General features: G+C 52.9%; 1 protein-coding gene across 1 annotated transcript; it reads right to left on the bottom strand.

The window, feature by feature from the left end:
- Positions 1 to 7956: 7956 nt before the first annotated feature.
- Positions 7957 to 23012, bottom strand: Pla2g5 (phospholipase A2 group V). The gene is made up of 5 exons (XM_026413035.2): positions 22942 to 23012; positions 11918 to 11967; positions 10614 to 10758; positions 8215 to 8321; positions 7957 to 8084 (listed from the first exon to the last, which is right to left on the bottom strand). The coding sequence occupies exons 2-5, from the start codon at positions 11955 to 11957 to the stop codon at positions 7960 to 7962; spliced, it is 417 nt and encodes a 138-aa protein (XP_026268820.1). The 5' UTR covers positions 11958 to 11967; positions 22942 to 23012; the 3' UTR covers positions 7957 to 7959.
- Positions 23013 to 23485: the final 473 nt, after the last annotated feature.

The following is a 23485-nucleotide window of genomic DNA, read 5'->3' as shown; positions in this document are numbered from 1 at the left end:
GGGGAGCTCTGTAACACTGCTGCAGGTCACCAGCTCCGGTAGCTGGGATTGACCCCAGCCTCAGGGTCCTGTTTCAAGTCCTTGCTTGGATATAACCTTCAGCAGGACACTTTTCTGTGTCTCTCCATTTCACGCTCTCTAAAATGGGATGTGATGAGGCTCCCGTTGTTGGATCAGGGGTTTGAAACACTTGACTCGATGTCCCACAGGACAGTACAACTGTCTCGATAAAGAGATGCGCCCAGAGAAGATAATGACAGGTTCAAGGTTTACACGCCACAAGTTTATTTGAAACCTGAGTAACATCGGGGCGTCTGGCAGCTGGCTCACTTTGATTTATAGGAAAGCAATTATGCATCATTCTGAATGTATACTATCAGCAATTTAAAACCGATGACTCAAAGCATTTTCCATATAGGGACCAGACAGTTTCCAGATTTTCTGAATCGGGGCCACTCAGACCAGACAATTGAGTTGCTTATTGATCCCCAGTTTCTGCCATTTTGGAACTGACAGAGAAGTTGACTTTGAGAAGTGACTCTTCTTTCTCTAAGATTCATCTCACTCTCTTGCCAGCTTCTTGCTGGGCCAGGGGTGGGGCAGCTGTTGACCAGCACAGGGGAATTAACCCAATGACCTGGGGCCATCGAAGAAAGGGCAAGAAAGTTACAGGGATGTAGTTGGTTCAGAAGGAAGGTAAGTAAATACATTTTAAGAACATTTTTCTATAATAAAATATGAAAAATTCTTTTAATTTTTGAAGAAGTGATGAATCCCCGCATTGGTGGGTGGTGATGGCAGGCTAGTTCAGTGTGTGTTGGGGAGGACATGCCTCCTACCCCTTGACCCCTGGGACACTGTCTCAAACTTAGAAATCTGGCAAATTAGTACCAGGACGGAAGGTTGTCCCTGACTCTGGGATGTCATCAGGACACACCTGTGGGTGTGCGTGAGCCTATTAAGCTGGTGTTGCTCCCCTGTTACCCCAGAGTCACAAAATAGCATGTGACCCACATGGCCTCCCCGGACCTGCGTCTCCCAGTGTCCCCACACCTGACCCCTGTGAGCATCGCTGGGAGCTGGCTTGAAGATACGTGTTTCCAAGCTCTGACCAGCTTGGGGATCCGGCCATCCTGATGACCCCCTGTCCCTGGGGCAGCCTCAGAATCCAGCAGGCTGCACCTGGCACAGCTTCTCCCTTCTGCCAGGCCCCCCAGGGGTCATGCTGCCCCATGGATGTGCTGTGTCACTGGGAAGTCGGAGGATGGCACTGGGTGACAGGCACTGGGTCCTTCGTGTAGAAGTGGCCACTCTGCTTGTTTTGCTGGAGATGGGGTCCAGGAGGCCTTGGCAGGCCACCATCTCCCTGCCCAGACAGTAGCCTCTGGGCTCAACCTTCCCCAGCCTCCCTCCTTATCCCCTCTGTTGAGAGCCAGTCCCTTCCTCAGCCTGAGCCTCTTCTTGTGAACCTCTGTGCCCCCAGGTCCACGCCCAGGCCTGGCACAAATAGATGCTCAATAAATGTGTGTTTCAGGACTAACCCTGGGAGTTGGGTGGATAAAGGAACAGGACCACAGGGAGCCCAGAAGAGGAAGGAGGCCCCCTGCTGGGGAGGCTGGCCCTGGAGGCACATTGAAGCCAGGAGGGCTTCTGCTGATGAGCGTGGGGCAGGTGCCCCCAGGTCTGGGCCAAGGCTCAGGGGGGACTGAGGCTGAGGACCCACACAGCCTCGTGACCAGCTACAAGCCTGACCACTCACCCTGAGCCAGTGAGGGTCCCCCATAGATGCTGCCTCACCCAGGACTGCTGCCCCTCCCTCCTGAGAGCTCACCAGTACTCTCCCAGATGGGACACAATCTCAGTGTCACTGAAGGCCACATCCAGCCTTCCCCTTCTCCACCTGACACCAGCTACCTTGGCTCCCAGTGCTAGGAGCCACAGCAAAAATATTGATACAGGCACCTTTGGGTTTAGTGACTGCCAGCCAGCCATTGAGATTATGATTATGTTAAGTTACATTCATATGGTAATTGGACTCCTGCTGTTTACCTGGGCCCGTTTTGGGACTCAGGTTACTCATGTCACTCTTGTAATGGGAGAGTTCCCATTGGTTGGGAAAGGATGGTAGGAGGGTGTTCCGGGGGAAGTGGAGCCCCCCCCCCCGGCTCAGGTAGAAGACACGTGGTGGACCCACTTGTTAGGGGACGCACACGGCCTCTCACAAAATAAAACTTTGTTTCAGTTTGACTGGCTTGTGTTTTTGTGCCCAACCGGGTTGCAAGATTGCAAGCCGGCGTGCACTGACAGCCCAGTAGGGAAGCGCCCAGCAGGAGTGCGGCAGGCGGTGCTCGGCGACAGCAGTGGCAGGAGCGGAGCTCAGCCAGCTCGCTCGGCCCGGGTTCCGAGAAGCCTGCAGCATCCCAGGACTTGTTTAGGACTAATCCTTGAAGTCGAACCCCTGGGTCTTGGATCTGGGGTTTTCTCTTATGACAGGTGCCATTTATTGAGTGCCTGCTGTGTGCCCTTCACTGTCGTGGATGCTTTATGTGCACCCTCTCCGCAAATACTGTCAATGACCCAGCGAAGAAGGTGTTATTAGCTTGTTTGACTGCAAGGACACAGGCTGAGGGGGTTGGGACCACAGGTCTGAGGTCACCTGACTTGCACTCCACTCGGATCCTAAAGCCTGAGTAGCCCAAGCTCGGCATGACCGGAACCCATTGGCTTGGCTCTCTGCCCTCCCTGTCCCCTTCCTGGGTGCTTACGGAACCACTTGGCACTGGTACCAGCAGGGACTTGGACCCAGGCCACAGCCCTGTTCTGATCTAATGTTGGAAGAGATGGATAAGGAGTCCAGGGACCTCCAGCCCCAGGGGAATCTTTGGGGTTGTGTAAAATCAAGGCTAAAACATGGAAGCCACTCAGACACCTGCTGCCTCAGAGCCAGAAGGGTCCCGAGAGGTCAAACCTTTTGATGGCGACCCACAGAAAGTCATAAAAGGTCCGTGTGGACCCAGCCAACCCCTACACAAAGCCACAGGGAAAGAGTGTGCGGAGGCTGACTTCCCTCCTGTGACCTAGCCACACACGTCTGCACATGTACACACGCACGGGGGCACGCTCTGCACGGAGGTCACGGCTGCACACTCACAGACTCCAAATTATCTATCAAACCTGCTCTCATTAAAGTGGAAATGCTGAGGCCCAGGAAGGGTAAGGGGCCTTCCCAAGTCACTCAAGTACAAGGTCACAACGAGCACCAGGCTTCTAGTTCCCTGACGTCTAGGTACCCAGGGCTGATGCGTAGGATGTTAGGCCCTCTGAGGGAGGGGCCCAGGGGGTTTGGGCTAGGGACTCAGTTCTGAACCCTCCGGCCAGGCAGGGGCTCATTCTGTGCTTCTTGGGAGGGAATCAGAAGGCTCTTGACATGCCCTGGTCACCACCGTAGCCTTCGGTCTTCACTGAGCTGACCTGTGGCTGAGGTCTCCCAAAACCAGGTTTTCTGTGCCGAGTTCCTAGTTGTGACTCCAAGCTGAGATTTTCCAGAAGACAGCTCTGGACCCCACGGAGGGAGGCCCATGAGGCAGGGGTGTGCACAGGATTGAACTCAGTGGACATTTATGGGGCGCTGCCTTGTGGGCCCCATGCCAGGCACGACAGGAAGGGCCAAGAGCAGGAAAGGACAGGCCTGGCCTAGGGAGGTCAGCTTCTGGATTTGCACAGACCCAGGTTCAAATCCCTGCTCTCTTTCTAGGATGGCTCAGTGTTGGGCACATCCCAAGCCTCGATTTCCCTGTTCAGTGGGATAATTATACTCACCTGTTTGTTGCTGTTGTTGGGAGGATTCAATGTGATAATCTGTATGGAAATCCCTGGCCCTGCAAACGGTCACTTTTATTAGTGGTAATGTTGAGGAACTTGGCAGTGGGGAGCCACTGAAGGCTTTAGAGGCCGATCAGCAGGCCCCCGTGCCCTCTCTGAAAAGGGGAAGGGCTCCCTTCGGCTGGTGGCATGGCTCTGCTCCTAGACTCTGAGGGCCTGCCCTGTGCGTTGCCCGGAGGCCTGTGGAGGCTTCCTCCTGCGCCTCTAGCTCACGCATTCCCAGCCCCATTGGACCTGCTGGGTCACACGCCCAAGTGGCAGAGTGGCCTGCCCACCTATGGCCTGTTGCAGAGCCTGCTCTTGTTCTGGGGTCCACTCATCTGTCAGCTGCTCAGAACATCTGGGGAATGGGTTGAGGTGACAACCAAACGAGCTGCATGTCTCCCCAGTCCAAATGGCCCACGGGGCACTGTGCTTCCTTCTCAATGAATCCAGAGGCTGGCCAGACGCATGTCACAGGGCAAGGGGACCCTGAGAGAGACTGCCACTGAGAGAGCACGCTCCTATATTGTTGCGGGATATATTTTCCCCCTAAGGCACAAATTCGTGTTAAGTAATGTCTCTCCCTAATCACTTGGTCCATCCAGCATGATGTCACCAAGGGGGTGGACCAGTGCGATGTCCTGGAGTTGGAGAGATGATGAAGGTCCCCCTGGACCAGATCGTCACATGGCTAGAGAACTGATACAGCCAGGCAGCAGGAAAGTGACCTGCTATTGTTGGCTCCGCAAGTTGAAAGGGACGGCTGTGGCAAGGCAGGGCACCCCTCCAGCCTTGATTTGGGACACCCCCCAGCCTTTTCTGAACAGGTCTCTGTCTTCTACAGAGGCAGGCAAAGAAGCGTTGGTGTCCCTTATCTTGAGCAAAGGGTCACTTTTATTATTGTTGTTGCGACTGGAAAGAAAAACGCAAGTAGAGAGAGTGGAGGGCTTTGGGGGTCCATAATAATTTTGTCACTCAAACTGGAAAGATGGAGTAGCCACCAGGAAATGACCTTAAAAGTCAGAAGAGAACCGAAGGCCTTGAGTTCATCATTTTCTATTTCCGAGTTCTCCAACTCCACAATGTTTTATTTTCACTAAAATGCTGTACGGCATCAACTACTCGGTCACCCAGAGCTTGTGAAGACAAAACACTTGTGTAAAAGCTTGTGCACCGTGGATCATTGTATTCCTGGAGGCCACGGACAATCAGTGTCCCCATTACCACTAAACACCAGCCACAAGGCCTTTATCTCTAATCAGATAAGAACACACTCTGAAAGCACTCAGAGAGCCTGTCTTTGAGGCCCTGATCCTTGGGAACAAATTCCATGTCATCAGAGTTCAGCAGAGGCAGGAGCCCTCTCTCAATGACAGATTGATGGAGGGATTTTAACCTCGCGCAGGTAGAGAGCTGGCGTGGCACTCTGTGGGTGGCACGGCCTGGAGTTAGCACAGCGGACTGTCTGGAAGAAAAGACGATAACTGTGAAGGGCGGGGAGCAAGGACAGACGGAATCCATGAAGAGGTGTGGGACCCCCGGGTGGACAAGATCCACGTGGGTCTCAACACCTCCAGCCCCAGGGTGTGAGAAGCTGGAGTCAGAGAAGGCCCAGGAGAGAGCCAGCAGCGAGGCCAGGCGTGGGCAGCGCATCTGTGCCGCACACAGGTCCCGCGCTCGGCTCCCAACTTCCAAGTAGGGAAAGAAACCTGGCTTCACTTCCGCCTTCCACATCTCACACAGATCACCGCCCAGGGCCCTGCTGCCCCAGGACTCCGCAGGGACAGGAATTCTGGCTTAGTGACACCATCCCGATTCACCACACCTGCCTGGGACAGATCAACACGGGTTTTTTGCATCGTCTGTTGAAAGACCTGGCCCGGCTGCCAGGCTCCCCTGGGGCTGCCGTCTGCTTTACGGGCTAAGAAAGGACCCAGCTTTGGCATCTGGTACCCCGCTGCTCCCCCCACCCCTCCCGTGTTCCTCGCTACCTGTGTGTCCTCAGGCAGAGCACTTGGCCTCCCTGAGCTTCCGTCCCACCCCTACCATGGGCGGGGACACCAGGCTCATGGGTGCTGCTGCTGCTGCCCAGGCAGGACTGGCGGGACTCCAGGTACTCAGCAGGCCTTAGCCCTCCCCACTCTGTCTCCACCAGTGGACTTCCTTGGACTGCTTTTCAGTGGGGGACGGTCTGAGCACCCCCCGTAGGCACACATGTGCGAACAGACCATGTTATCAACAAGGGGGGGGGTGTGTTTTAATCCAAAGCCCGATTTCACACACCAGCAGAGGACCTACTGTGACAAGGCCACATGTCCACTGAGTGTCACTGACTGACCTCTGGTGACACCCCTGCCAGCCAAAGAATAGGCAAGTCACAGTTTGGGGCTCACTTAGCTCTCATTGCTTCCCCAGAGCTGTCCACAGCAGGAAAGGCGGGTCCCCTGGGGTCTCCTCCATGGAGGATGAAGCCTAGAGCCCCAGACAGACTGACCTCCCAGGGCAGCCTCTGAAACCAGAGAGGCAGTTAAAGAAGAGAAGAAATGTAGCCAGGCCTTGGCTGGGATCCAGGGGGGTCTCCTGGGAACCCCAGTGTAGGTGAATCCTTCAATTGCTCTGAGTTCCATTTTCTTCCTTTATGAGCAGGAGTTGAAGACAGAGCAGGAGAGTGGGCAGAGCCCAGGGTTGGTAGAGCCAGGACTTGAGGTAGGATCCTACTTCTGCTGTTGATATGCTCTGTGACTTTGGGAAAGTCACCTAACTTCTCTGAGCCCAGATTTTCTAGTAGATCTATGAAGGTCCTCCATGGTCCCTTCAGCTCAAACCCAGGTCAGCCTGTGGTGTGCTTTTATAACCTCACCGCATCCCTTGCCTGGCCCTGGAGGGAAACTTCCTATTACCTCCCCACATACATTCAACGTTGGACCTGAGGAATGGCTTTGACTTTTAAAACTTAGTGAGCAAATTGGGCACTGAATCCCTACTCTGTGTTGCGTTGTTAAATACAGACACTCCTCCGTCTATATCAAAACACTAGTACATTGAGAGTGAACTCATAAAATTAAATTTTATTTAGAAAATGTTTGACACTGAAGGTGTTTAAATGTAGATCCCATTTATCATGTGGCTATTTTGGGGTATGTCAGTGTAAAGAAGCCAAAAGTTCCTGTCTTGGAAAGGACTCTCCTTTAATTTGGAGTACATCCTTTCTTCCTATAGGATTGGTGTGAATGCCCTTTCTTCTACAAATTGGTAGATGAGTTGGGTTTGTAAGTGTCGTTACTTGGCAAAAATAAACCACATAGCTGAACCCTAGTTAAAAACAACAACAACAAAAAGAACTGCTCTCTGAACCCCAGAATCCCAGTATCCCCTGTATTTGAATCAAGAAGGGCATTAGAAGCCTCATTTTACAACTAAAGGAATGTTTCTTTTTCAGAGATTGAATATCAGAGAGGTTCAGTAATGGGCTGAAAACCACACAGCTGGAAGAAACGAGAGCTGGGATTTGAATGCTGCTTTCTGTAGCCTGGAAGCCTAAGCTGGTGTAACCGCCCATTATCTTCCCTCCACTCCCTTGGGGAAGAGTGAGATCCAGTGCTTGGCTGGGGGAACCCCCAAGGTTTAAAAAAAGAGTCCAAAAGAAGTCCCTCAGCTCATCCAGTCCCACCCCCTCCCTCTGTCTCTGAGAGAATGCAGGTAATTTGGGGCTCAGTGTCCAAAGGTAGAGAAAGAGGCAGAGGGAGTTCCCTGTGTGGTTTTTATCATCCTCAAGAATGAATTTTATTTAACACCCAGAGAGCAGGTTTATGGAACCAAGTTTCCTTTGGCTTGAGCAAAAATTCCCTGAGGTCCCAGCCTCAGAGGGGCTGGCCTTACAAGTGGAGGCCCAGGGACCTTGGGGTCCTTGCCGAGAGTTCTAGAACATTCTCTTGGGACTTTCTGGGGGACAGGAAACCTAGGGCTCCTCCAGGCCCAGTGGAGCAGGGAGAAAGAAGGAGACCTGGGAGCAGCTGTCAGGACCCAGCAGAGAGGGCACTCCGCTGCAGGAGAGGACAGAAATGTCCCCACTGGGGAGGAGCCCACCGAGGGCAGCTAGGAGCAGAAGATGTTGGGGAAGTACTGGTAATGAGGGTTGTAGCTCCAGAGGTTTCTCTTCAGGCAGTAGACAAGCTTCCGGTCACAGGCACAGAGACCCACTTGACAGAAGGGCCCGTGTTCTGCAAAAGACACGCCAAATCACCATGAGGACCGAAGGATCCACTCTACCAATAAATACTGAATTGCTCCAAGGGGAGCTGAACTCAGAGACAGGAGAGTCCCAGGCTTGAACGGGAGCCGCAGCCTTACCACAGATGACCAGGCCCCGCGTGAATCGGTACTGATACGACTGTGTCCGGATGCCACAGCCCTCGTCCTCCAGCCGCCCATAGCAGCGGTCATGCATCCAACAGCACCTGCCAAGGCGAGAGACTCGGACCCTGAGTGAGGGGGAACCTTCTGACCCCTCGTCCCTGGGAAAGATACCAAGGAGAAATAGTTCTTGTCAAGTGTGGACAAAATTAGAGCTGGGGGGGGGGGTGGGGAGGACCCCTGTCGGCCTGTCTGTCTGTTCTAAGGACTTTCTGAAACCCCACGAGAAGTCCCCACTGTCCTTCGCGTGCCCCGTGCCTGGTGCAGCTTGCTTGCACGCACGCAGATCACTGGAACAAAGTTTATGATTAGCACTCTTTAAGCCTGGGACAGTTCAGAGCAGACACTCTGGACAGAGTGTGTGCTCAGCAAGGCACCTCCAGCAGCGAGCTGAAGCCAGCTCCTGCCCAGGGCCCCCAACACCAGTGAGCTTTGTATCCAAGCAGCTCATGTCAATTTCTCCCTTTTCCGCTAGTAAAAGCTTCCTGTGCTGCAACCTTCTAGATCTGCCCATAGTTTACCAGGGCACAGGAACTCCCTTTGCAATTCTCTGCTCTTCCCAAATCAATGCTGCTATTCTTCGGTTGACATCCCTAACTGGTGCACAAGCATGATCATGTCCCTTTTGCAGAGGTCGCCTAAGTGGATACCGTAACAGGACTTGGTACCATGGCTGAGTACTTCCCTCTCTTCCACTAGGGATGCCTCTGGCCATTTTCCTGACCTGCATTTGCCTACTGAGCTCACAGTAAGAGGACACTTCCCAGGCCCTCTTGCAGGTGGGTGTGGCCTGGAGAATGTGGGTGGAAGTGCTGCAGATGGCTTCCACACCCCAGGAGAACCTCCCACCTGCCTTCCACTTTCTTCTCTTTCTCCACCTTTGACTGGATGGAGATGAACCAGCCGAAGACCCTGCAGCCACAGAAGAGGGCCACGCCATAGATGGGAGGGGCCTGGTCCCCTCAATCAGCACATGATTTGCATGCAACTGCTGTCTGAGCAAAAAAAAAAAAAATTAATCTCTAGTATGTCAAACACAGCTAGGTTGCATTTAAAATTTTTTTTTGATTTGCAGAAAAATTGTGATCTTTCAGGCAAAACACCCAGTTTCCCCCATTACTAACATACTATTAGTATGACTTCTGAACTCCTCTGACATGCTCCTGTTGACGTGGGGCTTTGTTTTGTTTGATTCATTCTTCTTGGCACTATAAGCAGCTACAGCCTCATCTTGTACATTTCCTGCCCGATAGGACTAGCCACTTGTTCCAGAGCTTTGATTCCTCTTAGTGAAGAAAGGCACGAGAAGCCAGATCAAGGCTCGAGGTGTGCTTGTGGCGGAGCAAAATATATGTTCAGATGAACGTGTCTAGATACACACATCATCCCATATTCCTGTATGGAGCCATCCACGTCTATGTGAAGGTAAACGGCGTCCACACTGACGTCTCCAGCTCAAATCCATTACGACACGGCTCATACTAGCGCCTCTCTGTCTTGTCTATAAACTCCACTCCAATAGCGAGGGGTTCGACTCCAGCCACCACCCGCCATTCATGGGTATCAGGATTGTTAACTCCATAGGTTGAGTTTCTCCTTCTCACACATTCTTCTAGGATCGACACTTCCCAATTAAGAGTTGGACCCTAGTTCCCCTCTTTCCAGCCCTTTTAATTTTTTATTTTGAGACAGGGTCTTGCTAAGCTGCTAAGGCTGGTCTCCTACTTGCGATCCTCCTGCTCAGCCTCCCGAGTCACTGGGATCATAGGCATCCACCACTGTGCCCAGCTTTCTTCTTTCTCTTTGATTGGCACATAATAACTGCACCCACAATGTGGTAATTTGATTCATGTATATAATATGCAATGATCAAATCAGGGTAAGTAACATATCCCTCTCCTAAGACATCCAGCATTCCTGTGTGGTAAGGCTATTAGGAACCCCCTCTTCCAGCTATTTTGAAATGTCTACTACGTTACTAACCATGGTTAACCTGCTGTGTCACTTGGAATATCAGAATTTATTCTTCATGCCTAATTGTAACTTGTACTTCTTAAAAGCTTTGTGGCAGCCTCATCCAAAGGGACAGTGTAAGTGACACTGTAATTTCTGAGGTTGTTGGTAAATATGCCATCCTTTTTGTGATTTTGCTTTGCAGTTTGGGATCATTCTTTCTTAGAACTCAAGAGCCGCCATGCTGTGAGGAAGCCCAAGCATGCTGGGAGAGGCCTCAGTGGGAGGAACTGAGGCCCTGGCCCTTGCCAGACATGGAATTGAATTCGCTGATGTGGGTGCAGAGCCCAGAGCCTCAGTGGCACTAGTGACAATCAGCTCACCAGTCAGTGCCATCCTTGGGAGTTCCTCGGCCGCCCCAGCCACAGTAACAGCCGTAGAAGCCGTAGTTCTTCAGGGCATTCTTGCCGGTCACCTTCTCGATCATGGACTTCAGGTCCAGCAAGCCCCCTGGCACGGCAGGCACACCTGAAAGATAGCCCATGTCCCCAGGTGACACTGCTGCGGCCTGTTCCCAGCATCTCTTGCCCTTTCTCCCACCCTCTTTTTATTCTCCTAATTAGCTGGAGGGTGCGAGGTGGGGAAGGGCAGGCAGCACTGAGAGGCAGAGAAGAGTTGGGCTTAGAAAATAAGCAGACTTGGGGTCCAATTCTGGCCCTGACACTAATTTGAATATAAGATTGAAAAGGCCTCTTCATCTCTCTTCAGTTCCCTCATCTGGAATGTATGGGGGCCTAAAATTAGCACCTACCTCTTGGAGTTGGCAAGATACAGTATAAATTCTGAGCCCAGTGGCAGACGCATCCTAAGGGACTGAGACATACTGGGCATAATTCACACGGTATCTGCGCAAAGCAAGCAGACATGAGCTTCCTGTCCCTCTTGCGATGTCCCTTCTTCCTCATCCCCTTTCTGTAACACCTTGGAGAACGTAAGAGAGGGTGGGGCCCTTGGAAGTCCCTGAAGCCAGCTCCTTCATCTCACCAGCTGGGAACCTGGGGTTTCCCCTGAGGCCAGAAGGAAAAGCATCCTGGTTCTCTCCCCTCCCTGTGCCAAGTGTGGTTCCTCCTGGGGTCCCCAGAGATTGGGAAAGACATCCAAGAGCAGGACTGCCTGTCAGGGCTGTGTGCGGGGTCACAGGGTTGTGGCCAAGCCCAAAGCCAGGTATGTGATCACCTCCAAGTTGAGGGGGCGCCTAGAGCACCTCAGCCAGAATAGAGGGGACTGGCCCCTCCATGCAGAGGACCTGGACAGGCCGAGCAGAGAATGGCCCGGGAATCACGGGCTATTTCAATAAGGGTCTTGGGTTCCACTTTGGTCTCTTTGTTTTGGCCTCATTTTATTTTGCATAACAGGAAAAAGAAAATTTCCCTTCCTATATTTGCAAGCTGCCCATCTTCATGCTCACAACCTCATATGTTCAACGTCTGCATTCTTTCGCAGCCCGGCTGTCCCCACCATTGTCCTCCATGAGACAAGGAAGCGGAGGCCCAGGGAGGTGAAGGTGCTCGCTGCATCCACATCAGCACGGTAAAGCAGAGCTGGATGCAAATGCCAGGCTCTACAAGCTCAAGACTGGCCTTTCACTCCAAGGGAGTCACTCAGAGGACATGGGGCCAGCACTTACCATAAGCCAGGAACCAAGCCAGTGTGAGGAGCCCCTTCATCTCTGAGGTTCTGGAAAAGAAACACAGCCCACGACATGTGCAGCAGGCAATGCCCTGGGGCCCAGCAGACCCCTCTTGGCTCCCACCAGGTGTACCCATTCCCCTGCTCCCACCTTGGGGGGCACAATAAACAGATAAGCAGACCACTCCAGCCAGAAAGGACGAGACAAGACTTTAGGAGTTGGTCCTGGAGACAGGAGCCATTAATGGAAGGATTGGTGGGGACATTGTCCCCATCAGAGGTGGCAGAGAACTCTCCCATCACGAGTCACTGGACATACTTGCCCACATGGCAGAGATGTCCAACAGAACCCAGAGAAATGGGTAGGACTCTTAAGTGGAGGTTTGGTGGCACGAGTTGAAGGGCAGGGACTAGTTTAACCTGGAGAGCCATGGAGGAGGAGGACAGAACCCTGGACACAGAGTGGTGGGCGCCGAGGGCACAGGGGAGCTGGTGTCCACATCTTGTTCCCTGGCATCTCCCCAGGCTTCTGTCCCCTGTTATCAGGGCTCTTCCTGCTGGTTCTCCGAGGGCAGAAGGTGACGAGTGACCCTTGTAGCTCAGCCCTGGGAAGAGTGCCTGGCCCAGGATGCGTGCTCAGGAACGGAGCCCAGCACCCAGGAGGCGCAGGGGCTTTCCAGGCCCCCTGGTGGTTTTGTGGCCCACAGAGACTCTGCCGGCCTTTTGGAGGCAAGCCCCTTCCTCCAGCTAAACAAACCAACCACACGGGATTTGTATCTGCCGGCTGCACTCACGGACAAACATACACTAGGTTGGGTTCATTATTATTTTATTAATTATTCTCCTGATCTTAAAGGAATTTAAAGTTAAAACTTTCCCCTGGGCCCAGGCACTCTGTCTACCCTCTGAATAAGAGGACTTGGTGCTTGTGACAGCTCTGAAGGTTTCCTTGTCCCTATGTGCCAGTGGGACACCGAGGCTCAGAAAACTCTAGGAACTGGCCAGAGATCATGCAGCCAGCACGGAGCAGGGGCTAGGAAGCGAGCCCAGGCCCGGTGCCCTTCCCTGAGCTGCAGGGCTCCCTTCCAGGGGGCAAACGCTCCAACATCCCAGCACTTCCTAAGATTTCCTTAGAACCGTCTTTGGCAAAAACACCCGCCATTGGCCTGGAGTCCAAAAGCAGTCACAGCCAAAAGGCGGAGGAAATTCCACCTCTCCGGCCACTGCGTGCCTCTGCTTGGGCCTCTCACAGAGATCTCCTACAGCGGCTGCCTGCTTCTCGCCCCTCCCAGGACCCCAACATCCCTGTTCACCCACAGCTGCTTGCCTGGCCTGTGGTCGGGACTCCCCTTACTTGCCATGTTGTCTCCAAGTCCCCGAGTTGAAGGGTCCCTTGAGCCAGGGTTCTGCCCAAGCCCCTGACACCTCCCAAGGCCCAGCCTCCAAACACTCAGCTCCAGGTCCCGGTGGCTCCTGGCTACCAGGCTGGCATTTGTCCAGCAGCTCCTCTGAGCTCCAAGAACATTCCTGAACATTCTGTCCATCCTTAGCCTCCACTCCGAGGCTCCAAACAGCGGAGGGAAATGGCCCTAGACCCTCCCTTTCCCATCAATCTTCTCTGCTGCTCTTGGAACCGAGGAAGGGCACAGGGTCAGTTACCACTGGACCCCTGGATGCCTCTGATGTGCAGGCACCATCCACTGTCTCCTCGAACCCACCAGTGGCCTTGGCAGGTAGACATTGTTAAACCGGCCATCCGTCCCCTTAAACAGTTATAGTTTAATGAATGAATAACAGGGGTTGGTTTTATGGATTCTGGAAACTGACGCTCAGGCAGGTGAAATGAATTGCCCAAACAGAGCATCTCCTCCTTTGACTGGCCACTCCCCTGCCTCTGAGCAAGCCCTGTGTGTTAAAGATGCATTGTATCTCCTTTTACGACGCTTTGACATCTTGGGAGCCCTGCTGACCAGGTGGGACTGTCCCTCCTGGGGTAGCTAATTCCTAGAGGCCTCAACCCCCTCCCCGGTGGGGATACCTTTCACATGCAAACCCACCCACCCAAATCCTGCACCCAGCACCTATCTTACCTAAGGCTCACATGTCCCCATGTCCCCCCAGGCCAGGTCTTGGACAGCTGGGGAAGCCGCGGAAATGATTCAAACAAGACAAGCCTGAACCGTGGTGAAATGGTGCATCTGGACCCACGCTGGCACCGCTCCACGTGGCCCTGCGTGACCCTGCAGGCCCTCTCCTCCTGATCACTGTACAGAACACACTCTTGCATGGCATTGCCTTCCACATCTGAATGAAACCAACACCCGCGCAGGGTTAGAGCTCGGCGGGCTGCAGGCTCCCGGGGTGAGGGGCAGCAGGCGCCCCTGCAAGTGTGAGCCAGACAAGGTTCATTCGCAGAGGCTCAGAGCAGCCTCCAAACAGCTGTCCTTCTGTACCTTCTGAATAAGAGGACTTGGTGCTTGTGACAGCTCTGAAGGTTTCCTTGTCCCTATGTGCCAGTGGGAAACCGAGGCTCAGAAAGCTCTAGGAACTGGCCAGAGATCATGCAGCCAACGCGGAGCAGGCCCTTGAGGGAGGATGTGGCATTGCCTATTTTTATCCAATGACCCACAGAGAGCGGGGCACAGACACCAGATAATTTCAGAGTGGAGCCGCAGCTGCAGGGCTGCAGTAATGAGAGGTGGATGGAGGCCTGAGGGCAGGCACTGGAGGCCAGGAAGTGGTCAGATTGTTGGAGGGACAGGCCCTCCAAGCCCAGATGCAGAAACCCCGTGTCCCAGGAGCCCCTGTTCACATCTCCCAGCTGGGAGGCCGAGCGGCAGGCCCCTCGTACAGATGAGCCCGGAGCCGTAGGGGAGGCAGAGCGGCCAGCCGCTCCCTGGGCCCTGCTCCCTCACCGGGGGAGCTCTCCTCACACAGCCCCCCTCTGAGTCCTGCTCCCCACACCCCCATCAGGAAAAGGCAGCCCCAAGATGGAGATTCTCACCAGTGAGCCCCTCGCTGTCAGGCCTGGAGAAGAGGCGACAGCCCGCCGCCTGCTTTTAAGGGCCGTCTGCCCGCCTCCCACACTCCTGCCTGGGCCAGCTCCAAGATTCCCGGTAACTCACATAAGAAGCCCTATTTCTCTTCTCAAGACCCCTGGGGATTTTTCCCCTCTCTGTATTCAGAAGCAGTTATTTCCTGAAGCACGTCACCAGCCTGTTGGATTTAAGAGACCCATTGAGGAGGATTTGGCTTAGGCCACCCGTGGTCCCAGGACTGGAGCTCTGGGGTCCCCTCCCAGATGCATCTCGCTTCCTCCCACCACAGTCAGCCTTTGTCTCGTTTGCCCGGCTGGTGGCTCCTGGCACTCTGTCTCAACCCAGGGACAACCCTGGAAGCCATAAATGCACATGCCCCAACCCCTGTCCTACTCCTGTTATTCCCAACCTGCCAACCCCCAGCGTTCTTTGGAGCCTGCAAATACCCCAATCTGGAGATGCCACAGAATGTCACCTCCTCTGGGCACCTGAGTCTACTGAGTTCCTGCATCTTGTCCCTTTGGAAAGCACAAGGCTTCTAGGTAGAGAGGCCAGCTGCATCCCAGCTCAGCCCCGGGCAGCTGTGTGACTGTGCTGAGCAGACTGGGCCCTGCTCTTGGTGACTCTGTGATGTAGAGAACAGCAGCTTCCAGGCTGTGCCTAAACCTGAGTGTCTCCATTCTGTGAAACAGAGTTCGCCATGAGCTGCTCCATTGTGCATTGAAGTGCTGAGGTGGGACCATCCACACCTCGTTCACACAAGAAAAAACAACTACCGTCTGCCCGGCACAGCCGTAAGGCACAAACGATAAATAAATTAATCGTGTAGACAAGAGTGACCAAGTGTGAACTTACCAAATTAATCAGAAACACACGGATACATGGGATCATAAATGGGTGTATGACTCAAACTGGAAAATCCAGGCCCGTGGCTTAGCGAACACACCAGCCCACCAGGTGATGCAACCCCCTCACTTCAGACCCCTGAAGGAGGAGGAATCTGAGATGACATGGTGGCACTGTGGTGACCCCCATGTCCTGGTCACTCATCACGAGCCTTGCCCAGGAAAATCGCCACTGCAATGAACCTCCAGATCTCTATCTCGAGCTTCAGTAGAGAGGTTTCTCCTGCCCGTGATGACCACACGCGTCCACTCCAAGCTGATGCTGTGAGTCTGCCATTCGTGCAGACTTTGGCCTGCAGTGAGTCCCTGTGCTTTGACAGCTCTGTGCCCCGAACAAATTCTTGGATTAGTTGCTAATCTTATCAGATCATTCTCAAATTCTCTTCCTTAGCTCTCAGTCCAGCCTCTGGGACCCTCAGCCCTTTCTTAGCCTTTCTGTAACTTATATCCATATCCATATCTATATCATCTATATCCATATCCATATCTATATCATCTATATCCATATCCATATCTATATTTATATCTATATCCATATCCATATCTATATCTATGTTAGAGCGGGGTTTTCTGTAACATACATGTGTATATATAGAGTTGTGTAAAGTGTGATGTGGGACCTTCAGTGTTACAGATATAAGAAATTAAGATTGGAATAAAAGAACCTGTCATCTCCCTGCTCATGACTACTAGGTGGCCCACAAGTTACCACAAGTAACTGCCACCGGTGGCCTGTAAATATTTTGTCATTCAGCAGGTTCGGACACTGTGGAAAGACACAACATGTCTGTTAATGTCATAGCTTGCTCATGACAGTGATCTTGGCCAAGTCACTGCACTTCTCTGCTTCTTTAAGTGAGATTTGAAAACAGTGGTTGCCTCCAGCCCCAGAGGCTCCTGGTGGAGAAGGAACACAAAGTAAAACCTAGAAAAGGAGGCCGGGGAGGGAAGGGCTTGACTCAGCCAGTAGCTCACCGACTACAAATCCTGAATTTGAATCCTGGCTGCCTGGCCTCAGGGCTGGTGGGAGTTCACCTGCCTCTGTTGAATTGTCAGGTTCAATAGATTGATGCATGGACAACACCCAGAGCAGTGGCAGATACAGAATAATGCCAATGAGTGATGATGGCTAACCTTCCAGAGTGTCGCACAGGGCACAGACTGCTCCTACTATTCGCCACTCTGGGCTTCTGTTAATCCCTGCACCACCCACCCCCACGGCACGCTTTTCTGAGATGTCTGGGGGGGGAGCGTTGCCTCTCCTTGCCCGCCTCCTGTCCCGCCCATCAGCATCGGAAGGAGCCCTTCCTCTGGGCCCCCTGAACACCTCTCTCCCTAGGACCTGACCACTGCGTTCCCTGGGGAGCCCTGTGAATTCAATTCAAGGCCATGTACATACTATATACATGTGTCGTCTACTACATACACACACACACGTGTCATCTACTACATGCCAGGCGTTGCCAGGGATCCAGCCGTGAATGAGGCAGGGACCTTGCGTTCTGGTGGGGAAACGGAGAGCAAAGGCAGGGAATGGAGAGATCCCGGGTCCAGGGATGACGATGGGGAGAAATCTGTTCTGCATTTTCATTTCTCCTTCTCCACCTTTAAGGACACTCATCTCGTCATCCTAAACCAGAAAAAACTGAGACAAAAGAAGAAAGCCCCAAATTCCTTTGCCCTGAATGACCCCTTTCTAGCTTTCCTTTTCCTCTAAAGGCCACAGCTCTGCCCAGGGAAGCCTCCGCCCCTTCTCCTCCACTCCCGACCCTCTGCGTCTTGGATTTGGCCACGTGGACTCGCAGGCACCTCCAAGCCCGGCATTGCCCCTCCACCTCCGGGTCCAGCTCCTCCCTCTCCGCCGCCTTCCTTCTGGTCTCCACGAGGCCTATGGTGCCAGCTGCCCTCCCCGGGCTCACCCAGCCCCAACCTGCTGCCCCTTGGGGCTGCTTGCTCTCCTCCCCCCGCCCGGGCGAGCCCATCGGTGCCAGGGATTCACTCTTATCTCTGGGAGGTGAGGGCCGGGAGGTGTGGGCTGAGTGGTGTTTGGCACTAGTTCGGAGTCAACAAGTGACATTTAATAAAAGGAGTGTAAGACAAGGTGCCATGCCATGCCAGGTCAAGACCCCACGCTTCCAGGCACACTGACCTGGGTTCAAGCCTCTGTCTCATCTCTGGCCTCCTGACCCCTGAGCAAGCTGTTTGGCCTCTTCTGGTCTCAGTTTTCTTGTTGTAAACTAGAATATTCCTGGAGCCAGCTCCGGTTAGTAGTTGTGATAATCCAGCCAGATGAGTCAGCAGAGGGTGCCTGGCACCTTTGTGTTACTGTCCTCCCAGGTGACTGAGAACCCCAGAAGAATTAAGCACTGTGTCTGTTTCTCCTCTGTGCCCCAGCACAAGGCACATAGTAGGTGCTCAGGAAAAGTGTACTGAGTGCACGCATCGCTCCTCTGGCTCTAGTTCCATGCTCACCCCGCTGCTTCCACACACACTCCCAACTTCATCTCCCCAGAAACACAATACGGCTGCCTGATATTCCAGCTCAGTGACCCCTGGGGACCTCAGAACTAACTTCACTGTCTCCCTCCCAGCCCAGGCTCTCCCAGGTGATTAAAAACACCCTCTACCACTTCCGTCCCAACAGAGTGGGGTAGAATTCTGCTCTGATCGTCTCTGACCCCAGCAGGAGAAGGTCTGACCCACGATAGCTCCTCAGGAAGAATTTGTGGAATGAAAGTAGCATCTGACACACATGCTCATTCTCTGGTACTGGCTCATCCAGGGGCTGAAGTCCCCCGAGGAGCTGGACATTCTTGCCCCAAGAACCTGAGCTGCGGAGACACCCCTGGCCCTGTGTGGTGGTGTGCAGCCCCTGGCACCCAGGACGATGGCCAGGGCTCACTGTGGGAAAGTCTCCTGGGAGCTCTCCTCCTCCTCCAGGTGGTTTCCCATGACTCCTTCCACAGGGCGCTGGCCTGTCTCTGGGGATCTCCTCCCACACTCTGTCCACTCCGGCCTTTCCCGATGGAGGGGATTCTGAGGCTGATGGCTTGGGAGAGGAGAACTCAGTATTCATTGAGCATCCTCTAGGGCACAAGTGCAAGGGCAAATTCAAGGTCAGCACTGCCATGTTCCTGAGTCCTCACAAAGTCCAGCAAGGCACACACTCCCACGCTGTCCGTAAGGAATCCAAAGGGTGGGTGGTAGGTAGCTTCCCTGAGGTCACATGGATGGGAAAAAGACTCGGAAACTGAGCCTCACCCATCTGTCACGCAGTCCGCCTTCTTTCCGTTACCCAAGTCGGCACCATCACAGGGCATCTGACCAAGGGCCTGTGGTTTCCCTCCAGATGAAAGGAGAAGTGAAAACTGAGTTCCAGTTAGTTCAATGAGCTCATGGTCCCAGGAAGTTCGGGATGAGTGGGACTGGATCTGGATTCTGCCCAGGACTCTGTACACTCCTAGGGAAGGCCCGGCTTGACCTATGCAGTGCTTTTTATTTTTAATTTTTTTTATTTTAATTTGTTATATATGACAACAGAATATATTCCGATTCATATTACACATATAGAGCACACATTTTCTTATCTCTGGTTGTACACAAAGTATATTCTCACCATTCGTGCCTTCATACATGCACTTAGGGTAGTGATGTCCATCTCATTCCACCATCTTCTGTTACTCCTATGCCCCCTCCCTTCCCCTCCCACCCCGAGGAACTGAACAGACTCTCAGAAGATGATATACAATCCATCAACAAATATATGAAAAAAAAATCAACATCTCTAGCAATTAGAGAAATGCAAATCAAAACTACTCTAAAATTTCATCTCACTCCAGTCAGAATGGCAGCTAACAAGAATACAAACAACAATAAGTGTTGGCGAGATTGTGGGGGAAAGGCACACTCATACGTGGCTGTTGGGACTGCAAGTTGGTGCAGCCAATATGGAAAGCAGTATGGAGAATCCTTGGAAATCTGGGAATGGAACCACCATTTGACCCAGCTATCCCACCCCTCAGTCTATACCCAAAGGACTTAAAAACAGCATACTCCAGGGACACAGCCACATCAATATTTATAGCGCACAATACACGCTAAAAAAATAATTAGTTGCCAATACATAAAGGTTAAGTGATCTGAGCCAGGAATCCAGATTTCCAGCTTCTCCTTAAAAGACCTGGCAATCTGACGTCATCCCGGGTCCCCCGAGAAGCAGCTTTGCCCATGCGAGAGGCGGGTTCAGTGTCGCCTTAATCCTCACCACCTGTGTGTCTTGTGCCCAATCTGCATCATGGTGGCTCTTTACATGGAGGGGTTTCTAGTGGCCCGTCACAGAACTCAGGCTCTGTCCTAATTGTTTACCAATGATGACACAGTGAGTCCCTCCACGAGGCTCCAGATCACGGAGCCGAGACCAGCACACGTGCTCAAAGGAGAGTATTTTGACCCGAGGCAACAAACCTCCTGTGTCCTGGAACATAGTAAGCTGGCTCGGGCGCTGGGTTGCCTGTACCCTGACGGCACTGGTGTGACAGGTGGGGCCTGAGCAGGCAGGGCAGACCCCGACTCTGGTTCTCAGGGAAAGAAACTTTATTCAGGAATCAGAAACACAAGCCACACATCAAATCGCACGCAACCAGCCATGTCCATCAGGGAGTCTGGGTGCTGGTCTATAAAAATGGTAAAAAGTACATTACAAAAAAATTTAAAAAGAAAAATTACTATTTATTATAAGGACTGGAGGGAGCTCCTGCCCTCTGGGCTCACCCCAACTTCCCAACATTTTATTCACACCAGAGACATGTTCAGAGATGCTGCAAAGAGCCAGCAGCATTATCAAGTGGCAGGTGGATGGGATGGACCACAGGTGCCCACTGGGTCTGAGGTCGGTGATGGGGTGATGGCCCCGTTCTCAAACATTCCAAATGGTGGTTCCATTTTGACTCTGGGTCTGCCTGTGCTGGCCCCCCTAAGATGCTTACCAGATGGGGTATTTTTTTTTTTTGCTTTTATTGTTACTTGTTCTAACTAGTTATAAGTGACAGCAGAATGCATTTTGACACATTGTTCACAAATGGAGCACAACTTCTCATTCCTCTGGCTGTACAGGGGCAGAGTTCCACTGGTCGTGCAATTACACATGTAATCATACATTCCACCATCTTTCCCACCCCTACACCCTTCCCTCCCCTCCCTCCCCTCTGCCCAATCCAAAGGTCCTCCATTCTTCCGTATCACCCACCCCCATTATGGATCAGCATGTGCCCAAGTGTTTCTGACACTGGGGGGACACAGCTGTGAACAAAGCAGACCTTGCACATTAGCAAGAAAAGACAGAAATACACAAGAGTGTGGCTAATGCTATGGAGAAAAATAAAGCTGGGCAAGGGGAAAAGAGAGAGAGAGAGAGAGAGAGAGAGAGAGAGAGAGAGTGTGTGAGTTGGAGGGAAGGCTTTTGCTGGGGGAAGGAGCCACCAGTGGCCACTAAAGGCCTTACAGAGGAGGTGACACTTAAACAAAGCCATGAGGTTGTTGAAAGAGCTGGCTATGAGGATCGCCTAGGGAAGAATTTCCCAGGTAAGGGGAAGAGCGAGTGCAAAGACCCTGGGGTATGAGCCTGCCTGTGAGTTGGAGAAATGAGGAAGCTGGGCTCTCCCAGCACCCTGCATTCTCCCGCATCAAAACATCATTCAGTTTGTGCTGCAATGTCCTCCACAGACTGGGTGCAACTTGAGAACAGGGATTGTGCCTTTTATTTTGATATCTCTAGGATCCAGTATGGAGCATAAAACACATTTATTGATGCCTAAGTTAATCAATGTCTGAATGCACTAGACCGTGAGCCCTTGAGGATGTCCCAATCATCTACATTCCTGGAAGGACCTGGTACACTGTATGACACAGCCTGAGCCCTAGAAAAAAAGTTGAATGACTAATAGAAATAGCCAATGCTTACTAAGCACAGATACAATGCTAACGTCTTTAAATGCCTTCTCTTATTCTATCCTTAAAAAGATCCTGAGATTCGTACTGTTATCATATTGTTACATTGAACAGTTTGCCCAACCACTTTTCAGTTTGGCCCACAGATTTCTCTGTCTGTACTGAGATGAAATCCAACTTGATCCGCAAACAGACGGTGCTTACTAAGGATAGTCACCTACTCCTATAAACACTGAGTCTCCGCCAAATAAACCAGACCCAAGCCGGAATCAAGAAAAAACCATGATACCTCCCCTCTGAGGTCCCTTCCTTTTCCCTGGCTGTAAATGCAACCTGCCCACGTAGTAGGGTGAGGCATTCTGAACCGTTTTCTCTCTGGACTGCTGGCCCACCCTAACATCAAAACAGCAACAGCAGCAGCGACGGATGCCGGTCGAGATCGACAACACGAGATTTGGGTCATTTTCTCTTTTAATAATACGCACCTTGCAGATTGGATCAGAGAGGTTCAGAGAAGGACTGGCTCCCCGCATCACCCAGCAGGGCAGTGGCAGACTCCTGAGCTGAGCCTGATCCCTTGGACTCCAAGGCCGCGTGTACTTAGCCCCAAACTAAGAGCCTTCCAGAGACAGGGGTCAGGGAACCGCGGGAGAGGAGGGCCGGACGGAGGGTAAGAAAGGCCAGGAGGGCACTACGCCACCTCTGGGTGCCTTTGTTTGGGCGGAAGTGGCTGCCACACAGTGGGTGCTCCCAGCAGTTAAGGGGATTTAAATAGACGCTGACGATTCCTTTCCCAAAGGAGAATGTTTTCTTGTGGTTTGGGTTGGAGAGAGATTCAGTCCAGGCCTCAGATTAACATAAACACAGTCCTCCCTCACCCTGTCTGTGACCCTGCCCTGGCATGGCCCCTCTTTAGGGAATGATTTCTGAGCAGCCTCTGCCTTCCCTTTAAGAGTGGCCTGGCTTGAAGAACTACCCCAGCCCTCAGGGTCTCACAAATGATGGTAAAGGACCCCAGCCACCCTAGAGAGATCCTCTGGCAGGGACTCTGCCTGCCCACCCCTTCCAGGGGCCCCTTTCAGGGCTCTCCCTCCCCACCCTCCAGCTCGGACAGCCCCTCCACCATAACTGACCTCTTTGGCCTGGTCTCAGATCCTGCTTCTGGGGCCTGTCCCCAGGCGCAGCCTCATCTGGCAGAGCCGGGACCCCCAGGCCCCTCAGGCTGGCAGCCTCCAGCCAGGACATTGGGATCCACAGGCCGGGGATCTTGGGAGGGCAGACTCCTGGCTTCTAGACTCCCAAAGCTGTGAAGGGGAGCAGGTGCTAAAGACGGACCTGGGGAGGGTGTCACCCTGCTCAGCCCCAGCTGCCCTCAGAGATGCAGGAAGTCCAGCAAAAAGAGCCCGGTGTGCTGGCTTCCCTGCCAACGGGGCCTGGGCAGCTACCCAGAGCATTCCAGCGCATGTGGGGGGGGGGGTGGCGGGACGCAGGGGGAGCCCTGAATTATCCAGGTCACGGCCTTATCCACATCACAAGCCTTGCTAATCCCTTCCTTGGCCCTGTGCTCAGAACTTTCTTAAAGACCCGACAGCCTGCTAAATGTCTTGACTATGAGGACCTTGGGGCTCCTGGGTCTTGGCCAGGACAGGAGCATGAACACGGAGCCCGGGGACGGGA

The sequence above is a fragment of the Urocitellus parryii genome, chromosome 11 (assembly GCF_045843805.1).
Source record: "Urocitellus parryii isolate mUroPar1 chromosome 11, mUroPar1.hap1, whole genome shotgun sequence".
Classification (NCBI taxonomy): Eukaryota; Metazoa; Chordata; class Mammalia; order Rodentia; family Sciuridae; genus Urocitellus; species Urocitellus parryii.
This window is presented reverse-complemented; position numbering and strand designations above follow the sequence as displayed.